At 46.8% G+C, this 13,013-nt stretch overlaps 1 protein-coding gene across 2 annotated transcripts in view; it reads left to right on the top strand.

Moving 5' to 3' along the window:
* LOC146357213 (acetyl-coenzyme A synthetase 2-like, mitochondrial) overlaps window positions 1-13,013 on the top strand; it is a 43,671-nt gene that overhangs the window by 15,131 nt on the left and 15,527 nt on the right. For both annotated transcript variants that reach the window (XR_014788946.1, XM_084842468.1), the window contains exons 4-6: window positions 1,425-1,600; window positions 8,981-9,133; window positions 12,300-12,447. Coding sequence is in view for 1 of the 2 variants with exons in the window: in XM_084842468.1 (XP_084698594.1) it covers window positions 1,425-1,600; window positions 8,981-9,133; window positions 12,300-12,447 (477 nt within the window). In the remaining variant the exon portion in view is untranslated. The remainder of the gene's footprint in view (window positions 1-1,424; window positions 1,601-8,980; window positions 9,134-12,299; window positions 12,448-13,013) is intronic.

Below are 13,013 nucleotides of genomic sequence, written 5' to 3'. Positions count from 1 at the left end.
GATTTTAACCTATACAGGTTATAGGTTTTAACCTATAAAGCCCTACACAGCTTGGGACCACAATACCTCACTGCATGTCTCTCCTGAAATGAACCTACCTGTACGCTACGTTCAGCATCTAAGGTCCTCCTCTGAGTGTCTCCCCCAAGGGAAGCTCGGAAGATGGCAATGAGGGAGAGGGCCTTCTCAGCAGTGGCTCCCCATCTGTGACATGAGCTCCCCAATGAAGTCTGCCTGGCGCCAATATTGTTATCTTTTCAGTGCCAGGTTAAGTTTTCCCAGGCATTTGACAGCACATGATGAGTTTTAATAAGTCCTGGATGTATCTTTAGTTATGAGTGACTGTTCAAAGTTGTTTTTAGTTATATGACGTTTGTGCGCTTTTATGTAAATGGCGTTTAAACTTTTTATATTGTATTTTTATGTTTTAACTTCTGTAAACTGCCCAGAGAGCTCAGCTATGGGGCAGTAGAGAAATGTAATAAACAATAAATAATAATAGTTATGGGGGAAATGAGGGTAAATTGCAGATGGTGCTTAAGGATATTTATAGAAACGTATTTTCCTGTATCAGTGTCCCTGGTGTCCAGAACTTGTGAGATATGCTGGAGCCAAACAGAAGCAGCGTTAGAGCAGAACTTGCAGCCCAGGCTCTTTCTAGAATGGAGAGAGTATTCTTCTGTAGTTAATACTAGGACTTGTAGTATGAGAGCTAGAGAGATTTGTGCTTCCCTATGTGACATGCTGTCTCAAGAACTATCAAGTCCCAGAGCTCCATGTGCATAGGTGGGAGGAAGGGATGACTGATGGGACAGACAAAGCACCACCATAATCAGGGACATTGATCCCAGGGACATGTTTAGTACATGCACACACAAACACCCATACTGCCAGGTCTATTTTTGGAAAAGGGCATGAGCTACCCCCACTTATATTATTAAATGAAATTTATAAAGAATAACTGCAATAATTTTCAATGAGGTGTGCATAGCCCTATGGATTTTTTGCACACAGCTAGTGACCGTGGCAGAAGCTGAAAGAAATTTCAGCACGCTAGCACTCATCAAAAATTGGAGGCGTCCTACTACGTGGCAAGAACAATTAGGGCACCTAGCTATTTGGCTACTGAGTGTTAACTCTTGTTACATGTGTGTACTGGTACCCCCCAAATTATGCTTGGGCCTTGTTAGGAAAGAAAGCTCCCCTAGGCAGCACTAGCAGACAAGCTATTCACAAAATGGCCCTGAATCCATCTTCTTTTATAACAAAAGCCACATTTGTAAAGGAATCCCCACCCCTGATTGGGAAGGGATTTACCAGAGGAAGGACTTTATACCCAGGATATGAAGCAGAGGGAGGTAGTTGGGCTGAGGGGAAAGGGTACAAGTGGTTGCATTTAATTTATTTTCTTTCACCTTCTCCAGCTCAGTCCGAAACAGTGATCACAGTAAACCAAGGCATGCGAGGGGGCAAGGTTGTTGAACTAAAGCAGACAGTGGACCAGGCTGTAAAACTGTGTCCAACAGTGAAGCGAGTTTTTGTTTCAATGAGAACAGATGAGAAGGTTCCCATGTCAGGCCTGGACATACCACTGGAGGAGGTGAGAACTATGTACCCATAGTGGGAAAAGAGATCCAATACCCCACTCTGGGCTGGATTCAGAACTTTGTCATTAGCTTCATAAATCATGGTTTATGAAGGCATGGATGAGCACCATGGCCAAGTGCTCTTCCCTCATCGTTCCTCTCATTGGATTCCAGCTTCAACACAGAGATCCTGGCTTGCATTAAGCCATAGTCCCCTGTTATGTCTGAACTAGGGAACTCTGACTTCACATCAGTTAACAAACCAGAATAAGTCAGGATCCAGGCTTATTCTCCTGGGTTGTTAACCGATATTAAGCCGGTTCCCATTGGCATCTCTACAGCAGCCTAAAATCCTGCATTTAAAACGGGGCTTTCTGCTTCCGTTTTAAATGCAGGATCACAACGACTCCCTTTTTCGCCTGCTTTCTTTCCCCTCTCCCCTTTCTTCCTCCTCCTCTTCATATCTGAGTCTTCCATTATCTTTCATTGATCTCGCTTCTCCTCTCGCTGCTTTTCCTCTTCTTGCGGTGGGAACTCAAGCGGAACCCAACGGGGTAATTTGATAGCTCATTATCTGCGATCTATTTAAAAACAGAACAAAGGGTATTTAGTGCAGGAGACGCCTTGGATGGTCACCGTGTCATGTAAAGAGCCCGCAAACTTCTGTGAAGGAGCAATCTCTATTGCAGGATAAAAGCTCCATGTGAAGAAGGCTGTAGCAGGGAACACTGATTTAATGCAAGCCAAAATCTTTGCACCTGAGTCAGTGTGTGAAGAGAGGAGGGGAGGTACAAGGGAGGAGTATGTGGCCACAAGGCTTGTCTACATTTTCAAACCATGTTTTCTGAATCTACCACTGCCGAACATCTGAACAGATTTTTTCAAGCCTCATTATATCCACTATGATGACATCAAGGGGGATGTGGGATACCTTTGATTAGGCACTTCAGTGATTTTTAAAACATGTTAATAGCAGCAGTACCCTCGCCATATAGATTGGGACCGGAGTGGGGGCGGAGATTTAACCTATTCCCCATGCACCAGTTTCCTGATAAGAATCACTCATGACAAAAAAATGCCATTTGCTCCCATGGCGGAAAACATACAAGTTTCCACAATTTATTTATTTATTTATTTATAGAATCATAGAATAGTAGGGTTGGAAGGGGCCTACAAGGCCATCGAGTCCAACCCCCTGCTCAATGCAGGAATCCAAGTCAGAGCATCCCTGACAAATGGCTGTCCAGCCTCGTCTTGAAGGCCTCCAGTGTGGGAGAGCCCACCACCTCCCCAGGTAATTGGTTCCATTGCCGTATTGCTCTGACACTCAGGAAGTTTTTCCTGATGTTCAGTCGGAATCTGGCTTCCTGTAACTTGAGCCCATTATTCCGTGTCCTGCACTCTGGGATGATCAAGAAGAGATCCTGGCCTTCTTCTCTGTGACAACCTTTCAAGTACTTGAAGAGTGCTATCATATCTCCCCTCAGTCTTCTCTTCTCAAGGCTAAACATGCCCAGTTCTTTCAGTCTCTCTTCATAGGGCTTTGTTTCCAGTCCCCTGATCATCTTTGTTGCCCTCCTTTGAACCCTCTCCAGCTTGTCTGCATCCTTCTTAAAGTGTGGTGCCCAGAACTGGACACAGTACTCCAGATGAGGCCTAACCAGTGCTGAGTAGAGGGGAACTAGTACTTCCCGGGATTTGGAAGCGATGCTTCTATGAATGCAGCCCAAAATAGCATTTGCCTTTTTTGCAGCCACATCACATTGTTGGCTCATATTCAGCTTGTGATCGACGACAATTCCAAGATCCTTCTCGCTCGTAGTGTGGTTGAGCAACGTATCCCCCATCTTGTAACTGTGCATTTGGTTTCTTTTTCCTAGGTGCAGAACTTGGCATTTGTCCCTATTAAATGCCATTCTGTTGTTTTCTGCCCAGCACTCCAGTCTATCCAGATCACTTTGAATTTTGTTTCTGTCTTCCAAAGTATTAGCTATCCCTCCCAATTTTGTGTCATCTGCAAATTTGATCAGCATTCCCTGCACCTCCTCCTCCAAGTCATTAATAAAAATATTGAAGAGCACTGGGCCCAGGACTGAGCCCTGCGGTACCCCACTCGTTACCTCTCCCCAGCTTGAGAAGGTCCCATTGATAAGCACTCTTTGAGTCCGATTCTGTAGCCAACTGTGGATCCACATGATCGTTGTTTCATCTAGCCCACTTCGAGCTAGTTTGCTCATCAGGATATCATGGGGCACTTTGTCGAAAGCTTTGCTGAAGTCGAGGTATATGATGTCTACAGCATTCCCACGGTCTACAAGGGAGGTGACTTGATCAAAAAATGAGATCAGATTTGTCTGGCAGGACTTGTTTTTGACAAATCCATGTTGGCTTCGAGTAATCACGGCATTGTTGTCAAGGTGCTTCCAGATGGATTGCTTTATGATCTGCTCCAGAATTTTCCCAGGGATTGATGTCAGACTGACTGGTCTGTAGTTCCCAGGTTCCTCCTTTTTACCCTTTTTGAAGATAGGGACAACGTTAGCCCTCCTCCAGTCATCTGGCACTTCCCCCGTCCTCCATGATTTCTCAAAGAGAATAGACAGCGGTTCTGAGAGTTCTTCTGCCAGTTCCTTTATGACTCTAGGATGCAGTTCATCTGGCCCTGGAGATTTGAACTCATTCAAAGTAATGAGGTGTTCCTTGACCATATGCCTGTCGATCTCAAGCTGCAATCCTGCCCCTTCAACCTGTACTTCGCCTTTGCCAGGGGGGTCATAGACCCTCTTTTGGGAGAAGACTGAGCCAAAGTAGGAATTGAGCACCTCTGCCTTTTCTTTGTCCTCTGTTATCATTTTGCCATCCTTATTTAATAGCTGAACAACCATTTCTTTCCTCTGCCTTTTACTATGCACGTAGCTGAAGAAAGCCTTTTTGTTGTTTTTAGCATCCCTCGCTAACCTCACCTCGTTCTCCGCTTTAGCCTTCCTGACGCCATCCCTGCAATTCTGTGCTACCTGCCTGTACTCTTCCTTTGTTACTTGGCCTTCTTTCCACTTCCTATATGTGTCCTTTTTTGTTTTCAGGTCATCCCTAAGCTTTTTGTGAAGCCACATTGGCTTCTTCTGTTGTCTTCCACCTTTTCTTCTTGTTGGAATTGTTTGTGATTGTGCCTTGAGAATTTCCTTTTTTAAAAGTTCCCACCCATCTTGGACTCCTTTTCTCGCTAGCATTGCTTGCCATGGGACCTTACTGATCATTGTTCTGAGTTTATTAAAATCAGCTTTCCTAAAATCCAGGGTACGCGTTTGAGTACACTCGGCTTTTGCTTCCCTTAGAACCAAGAACTCAAGTACAACATGGTCGCTTTCCCCCAGAGTTCCTGTAACTGCTACTTTATCCACTAAGTCATCTCTGTTGGTTAGGATCAAGTCAAGGATAGCCGATCCTCTAGTTCCTTCCTCTACTTTCTGTAGGAGGAAGTTATCCGCCACACAAGTCAGGAATTTCCTGGAGGGGCCATGTTTTGCAGAATTTGTCTCCCAACAAATATCGGGGAAATTGAAGTCCCCCATTACTACTACATCATGCTTCCTTAAAACATTGGCTATTTGCTTTTCAAAAGTTTCATCCTTGTCTTCTCCTTGATTGGGTGGCCGGTAGTAGACTCCGACAACCAGGTTCCTTTTATTCTTTGCTCCATTTATTTCAACCCAGATGCTCTCGATGGGGCTACCAAGCTCCTCCTCCTGTATTTCTGTGCAGAGATATGTATTTTTCACATACAGTGCAACCCCGCCTCCCTTTCTGTTCCTCCTGTTCTTTTTGAACAAGTTATATCCTTCAACTGCTGTATTCCAGTCATGAGAGTCATCCCACCAAGTCTCAGTTATACCTATCAAGTCATAATTTCCCTCCTGTATTAAGAGTTCAAGTTCGTTCTGTTTGTTTCCCATACTCTGGGCATTAGTATATAGACATCGAAGACCATGTGCTTCATAGTCTGGCTTTCTTCCTACCTGTGTCTGAAGACTATTATTGGGCGCTATCAGAGCTGTTCTCTCCATTGCAGTGCATGCGCCTACGTCCATTGTTACCCCCAACATTACATCTCCCTTCCCCGTAGGATTCAGTTTAAAGCCCTCCTGATGAAGTTCTTCATGCTGTGGCCAAACACATTCTTCCCAGCCTTTGTGAGGTGCAACCCATCCCTAGCCAACAGCCCATCTTCCAGGAAGTATAGCCCGTGGTCCCAGAATCCAAATCTCTCTCGTCGGCACCACCTTCGTAGCCAGTCATTCACCTGGAGTATTTTTCGTTCCCTTTCTATCCCTCTTCTAACTACTGGAAGGATGGATGAGAAAACTATCTGGGCCCCAAAGTTCTTGAGTTTCCTTCCCAAAGCTTCAAAGTCTGACGTGATCTCTTCGTAGCTCCGCTTGGCGGTATCATTTGTTCCCACATGGATGAGAAGAAAGGGATACCTGTCAGTGGGCTTTATGAGTGCAGGCAACCTTTCAGTCACGTCTCTAATCTGTCCTCCCGGGAGACAACATACCTGGCGAGTCCACGGGTCTTCGCGACATACTTGGGTCTCGATCCCACGCAGCAAGGAGTCTCCCACTACTACCACTCTTCTCTTCTTCTTCTTGTAGGCCTGGGTTTCATCGCCTCTGTTTGACTGACCTTTAGCCTCTTGCTCACTCTCATGCAGGTTCCCCTGTGATTCTTCCTCTGCAGGCTGTCCTCCAGTCTCATCTGCAAGTACCTGGAATCGGTTCCACAGCTCCACCGCTTCCACTGGTGCAGAGTGGCGTCTAGTTCTTCTTCTCCTAACTGTCACCGTTTTCCAAGGAGTATCCTCTACTCCATTTTTTTTCACCTCAGCATTTCCCACTGCCTCATCTTGCTGTTGCTCTTCAAGCTTCTGGTCTGCCCTTTGCTGCTGTAGTTCCCCCATTCTGTCCAAGAACTCTTCGTGTTCTCTTATTCCCCGGAGGGTTGACAGTCGCCGCTCCAGTCCACTTACTTTTTCCTCCAGCAGCGTGATCAACTTGCACTTGTTGCAGGTGTAGGCCATGTTGTTCTCAGGCAAGAAAACAAACATTGCACACACCTTGCAGGTCACCACCACTGGAGAGTCTTGTCCTTCCATTGCCTCTTTTCCCTTTTTGTGTCTAGCTTTGTGATTGTTCTAGACTAGCCTGTGCCTGCTCCTCTACTCAGTAGAGGTTAAAAGCAGAGTCCCACTGGTGTGGAAATGTGTGTTACAAGACAAATAAATGAAAAAAAGTTAGTAAAAAAAAATAAAAAAAAATGTTAGGGGCCTCCCCCTTGACCTCCCCTGCCGAACTCCCCTGGCCAACTCCTGTTTGCTCCCCCTGTTCGCTCGCTCTCTGGGAGCTTGCCTGCTTCTGTAGTCCCTGGACCAGCTGGAGCAGCTTGCTCTGCTCTGCTCTGCTCAGCTGGGAGGCGGGAAACAGGCTGAAGCTTCCCGCCCAGTCAGCTGCTGGGAGTACTCAGGCCACACCCCTCCAATTCAGTTGGAGCTCTCAGAAGCTCCTGGTGAGCTCACAGCCAGTCAGAAGGATAAAGGGCAGCGCCCTGGACTTCCTGCAACCCACTTACCTCTTAGCCTCTGTCTCCTTTGTCTCCTTTGTCTCTTCAACCACTGCAACTCCCCTGGCCAACTCCTGTTTGCTCCCCCTGTTCGCTCGCTCTGTTCGCTCGCTCTCTGGGAGCTTGCCTGCTTCTGTAGTCCCTGGACCAGCTGGAGCAGCTTGCTCTGCTCTGCTCTGCTCAGCTGGGAGGCGGGAAACAGCAATTTATTTGCAATTTATTTGCAATTTATTTGCAATTAAATGCAATTTATTTATTGCATTTATACCCCGCCTTTCTCCCTCTCGCAAGGAACTCAAGGCGGCTTACATTATCCTCCTCCTCACTGTTGTATCCTCACAACAACAACCCTGTGAGGTAGGTTGGGCTGAGAGTCTGTGACTGGCCCAAAGTCACCCAGTGAGCTTCCATGGCCAAGTGGGGACTAGAACCCGGATCTCCCGGCTCCCAGTCCGTCACTCTCAAGAATAGGGTGACAAGTATATTTTAGGGTCCAATGAGACATGACACCAAATGTGTCACTTGCAATCTCACACCAGTTAAAAAGAAAAGGGGGGGAAAGGTTAATAGCAGACACAGGAGCAATTTTCATCAGGTTCACAGTGTGTGGAGAGGGGAAGTTTAACCCTTTTCTCTCCCACCATGGTCCCAATGAAAATTGCCCTCCCTACCTGCTGCTAGCCTGAGGAGGGAAGACTTACATGGCAAATAGTAGCTGTGGGAGAGTTGCAATAAGCTCTGCCAGCCACAGAAACCTCAGATCTTTTGAGAATGTGGGCTCCAACACACAGGCAGAGAATTCCCCATCAATGCCTGTTCTTTCCCCAACTAGTATCATTGCAGGACTGGGTCGTTCTCTTTAGATGGCTGTCCCCGTCATGTTATTTCTCGTTTCTTTCCTTCTCGCGAGGGTGGTGATGCCGCTCAGAGGCATCGCCACTTTTCCGCAAAAAAGCATTACACGCGCCTGGGGTGTAGCGACAGCTCCTCCCCGGTTCCTGCCCCTTTCCCTCCCCTTGCACGTTACTGGTGGATGGGGACTGACATGCAGACAGCCCCCCCACCAATCTCCCCGCTCCCCCGCCCAGTGTTTTTGACAATCTCTGCTGTTTACTCAGCCGTTTACTTGCTGGGAATGCACAGCAGGGGGGTGTCCCGGCAGGTTGGAAGGCCGACCTGCCGCTCTGCCGACCTGCTGCTTTGTTCAGAATGCTGCAGGCCGAAAATGGCAAGGACCCAAAGTGGTGCAGGCACAGGAAGGCGACACACCCCACAGCCTGTTGTCATCGCCTTTGCCATCATGACTGCACCCCAAACAACCGCCCACAGCCATCAACACACAGCAGTTCATTTGTGCTAGGGGAGAAATAGACGGGGATGTCATGGTGCTCCATTTGCACATATTTGGAAAAATACCACATTTTTTCGGTCTGCGGATAGGCGGGTGGAAATGGTGGGATAATGACTGGATAACAACGACGTCATGTAATGGACTCTCACAATTCAGTGAGTGAGCAAGCATGAATGCGCAATAAACTGGAGGTGTAGAGACACCCTGTGGCTAGCATAGCCCACATACCGTTTTGTTGTTGCTGCTGTTCAGCCATGAGAACTAGAAATTTTCTCTTTTTTTTTAAGTTAATGGTTGGAGTAGGAATGGTGGGCACTGTCCCACTAAGCTTTATTATTAATTTGGCCCTTGGTACAGGGGGAACTAAAGGAGACCTGGGGGCTCTGAAGAGAGCCTACTGAGAGAGATTCTCTGCTTCCTGTGACAGGAGATGATGAAAGAGGATGTGACTTGTGAGCCTGTTGCCTTGGAGAGTGAAGATGTACTATTCCTCCTCTATACTTCAGGAAGTACTGGAAAACCCAAAGGACTGGTCCACTCCCAGGCAGGCTATTTGCTGTTTGCTGCCATCACACACAAGGTAAAGAAGATGCACAAAGTTACACAGCCAAAGCATCTAATAACTTCAGAGAGGACAATTAAAGTTAACCTGCCATTTCATGTAGCATTTCCTCCTATATTTATTTCTGCTACAAGAGCGCCCAAGGAGCTATAATTTATTCTCCATTAATGGGAATTTGGTTGCTCCCAGCCTTGGCAGCAACTACAGCCATAGCAAACCCCAAGCCAGACAGCAGCCTCAAGTAAAACTGGAGGCTTGCTATGATGAAAGCTGTGCAGAAACGCTGTGAAAATGTTTCCCTGTCCCACAGTGCTTGCTAGAAAACAAATTACCACAGGTGGCTCTACATCTGAGGGGAATGGGGCAAAAACCCTCTGCCTCTCCCCCACCCACTTGTAGCAGAGAAATCCCCCACAACCAGGCACATTTGCTCCAGTGCGCAGCATGCAGCTGGGATTTAGTTCTGAGTAAATATGATTGGATCAGGCTGAGAATCATGTCTATAGATTCCTTCATCACAAGATAGATTTTTGACACCTCCAGCTGGGGCTGCTTGACATGGGGCATAGTGGAACGTTAGTATCAGGCTACTCTGGTGATTTGGTTCTGACATACTAGTCCCATCTTCCCCAACCTGGTGCCCTCCAGATGTGTTGGGCTGCAACTTCCAGCACCCCAGCCAGCATTGGACATGTTGGCTGTGGATGATGGGAGTTGTAGTCCAACATATCTGCAGCACCCCGAGTTGAGGAAGGCTGCTCTAGTAGAGTCAGGTGGGGAAGCCACACAGAACAGAACTTTCCCCTCACAGCTCTTCCTGTAGAATGTTCTTTGCTGGTGGAGTTGGAGAAGGCAGCTCAAGAGAACCAAAGACTGCGCAAGAAAATAGAAACCCTTTTCTAGAATGCAAGGAACTGTCAAGATAATAGAAACCCAGCACATGGCACACTTAGGGCCAAACTATATTTGATGCTGGGAGAGCCATGATCCATCTCCTGGTGGGGGATGTTCTTTCTTTTTTTAGGGAAATGCAGGCTTGGGTGGCTTTGATTTCAGGAACTGTGCTGGGGAAGGAAGTACTTAAGCCTTTCTCCGTGGGTCATTCTTGCCATCAAAATTGGGTGGCTTTCCTATGTACTGTAGATTTTCATATTTCACCCTTGTGGGTGGGAAGGGAGCTGGGGGGATGGGGATGAAAACTTGGGCCACAAAAATGGCTCAGCAGGAAAAGGTTAAGCACCTCCTCCTCCTAATGTGATAAAACGTGCAGTTTCAGAACCTGCATTTTCCCGAAGACAAAAAAGAATAATGAAGACGATGCTAGGACATGGATCACAGACTTTCCACTCTCAAGTGCAGTTCAGCCCTTAGTCTCAACTGCCTTTGAAAACCACAAGACGTGCCTGGAATCCCAGAGACAGCACTCTTGATGGTGTCTTCATACTGAAACAACCCAGAGAATGGCAAGTTTCCATTGCAAAAACACTGGCCTTTCACCCACACTCCCCCAACTTTGTTCCCTGGAATCCTCATCTGTCATCAGAAGGATGACATTGCTACAGCAACCCCAGTGATGGGCTCGGAAAGTGGAACGGGGGAGAGGGCATAGAACGATGGAGCTGTTTTCAGTGACAGCTACAGAAGTAATAGACAGCAAACTGGAGATTGTGCATTTGGGGAATGTTCTGGTGTAAAAGCAGGCAGGAAGGGAAGTAACAAGCGATGAGCCAAAGAAAAACATACGTTTTGCCAACTGGATCAGCTGTGCAGTTCATTTGTTGCTGCATGTGCTATGACTCCTTTCACTCTGAGCAGCATTTAAATGTCAGCTATAGCTCCGAGAAATTACAACAAAAGTTCTATACCAATCTAGACTCTCCACAGTGCTGGTTGTAAGTGTGTCTTCTCTTGGCCTGGAGGGCCTTTGATGAATTGCTAATTGTAAACTACAGGCAATGGGATGGGGGAGCTTGGTCCGACTCTCTTAAAGCAGCGGAGGAGTTACAAATCTAAACAAAAGAAGCATGACCACAAGGCCATGTCACATGTATAACCACTGAGACTGAAAATTGAGAACATGTGGTGAACACCACAGATTAATTATACCCTGCACCCTAAACATTTCAGTTTTGCTGCTTCTCTCCTTCTCTCCTAGGGCTTGTTCACACATGACATTTTAAAAGAAGTATCTATTTCTCTGTATCATATTAAACTCTAATGACTGGAGGGTGTTTTATCAGGAGGTCATATCTGCGAGTCTCACTTTTCATGAGTGTTAAGGGATCTTTGTAACCACTGTTGGTATCAGCTCAAGTTACCAAAGGATGAGAGAAGCCCTACCTCTCCATACTCAGTTGCATCCTGGGAAATATATGATGGAAGCTATATTAATGGCACCATTTGAGAAAGAAACAGCATGGGTTATCTTTTCCTTCATTAAACAGATGTGCTGTTTACATCTTGCAAACACACAATGACTCATGAGAGACTGGCAAGAACCTCACACTACACACACACCCGGTCCCCAAGTGTAGTGATGGTTTCTTACCTGCTGTTTTATCTTAAGCATATCTGGTGAGAGATATGCAAGGGAGAAAAAGAGATAGTGTGAATCAGCCTTTCCTAACCAGCCATTTCCTTCCAGATGTGTTCGCACGATCAGCAGGGGGAACTATGCAGTATGGGCTATTCCCCCCCCAAACGGTTTGCCTGCCATTTGTTTAATTAGCAGCGTTGTGGATTGCTGTGTCAGCTGAACCTAGTCTGTGGCGCTACAGAGTTGGTTTCTAACCCACCCCACAACCCATGGCTTGTAGTAGGTTGTAGGGTGGGTTAGAAGGTACCCCCACCATGCTGCATGCCAAGTTTGGGTGACATAGCAACCTGCGACATGACTCGGGTAATTAAGGAAATGCTGGGCACACAAGCAGCACATGCAGGGCTGGGGCAAACTACCCATACTGCATACCCTGCTGATTCTGGAACCTGACCATTAACTTCCACCATTCTGATGGGTGTTGTAGTCCAACACATCTGGAGGGTACCAGGTTTGAGTTAGCAAATTTCCAGTAACAGAAGCACAAGAGTACCTCAAGGAGAGTTCGCTTCTGGCCAAGTGTTGTTATATAAGTTCATTGGGTGGGGAGGCCGTTGTTTCCATCACTTATAACCCACTCTCCTGCAGTATGTGTTTGATTACCATGATGGAGATGTTTTTGGCTGCGTCGCAGACATTGGTTGGATCACAGGACACAGCTATGTGGTATATGGACCCTTGTGCAATGGAGGAACTACAGTCCTTTTTGAGAGCACTCCAGTGTATCCTAATCCAGGTAAAAAAAATAAAAAATAAAATTAAAGCTTTAGGACAAGAAGTTGCTATGGGCAAGACAAGACGATTGATTTACGGCAGGAATGTCCATGGCGGCACGTGGCCCAGATCTAGTCCCTGGACCACCGTCATCTACCTCCACTAGCGGCCTTGCCAAATTGTAATCAAGGTGGTGAGGTAAATATTTTACCACTTGTAAGGAAAAGAAGTAATGGCCATGTTCAGATGATCAAAGGGGAAAAGAAGCCATCATGGCTTTTTTCCCCTGCCCCACTGTGCTGTACATGCAATCACCATTTGCATAATTACCCGCGATGCCCCACGGGTTCCCATGTCATCCAAACCTGGTGGGGGTAGCTTCTTACCCACCCCACAACCCTCACTACAAGCCGTGGGTTGTAGGTTGGGTAAGAAGCCACCCCCACTATGTGCCGGGTTTGGATAACATGGCAACCTGCAAGTGACGTGGGGAATTAGGGAAATGGTAGGCATGCAAGTGCCTTGCGCAGAGGTGGGGGAAAGAAGTTATGATGACTTCTTTACCCCTGCCAATCATGTGAACCCAGT

Source organism: Heloderma suspectum, chromosome 1, assembly GCF_057233095.1.
Source record: "Heloderma suspectum isolate Gila_16-S chromosome 1, 16-S_ref, whole genome shotgun sequence".
In the NCBI taxonomy this organism is placed as follows: Eukaryota; Metazoa; Chordata; class Lepidosauria; order Squamata; family Helodermatidae; genus Heloderma; species Heloderma suspectum.
This window is presented reverse-complemented; position numbering and strand designations above follow the sequence as displayed.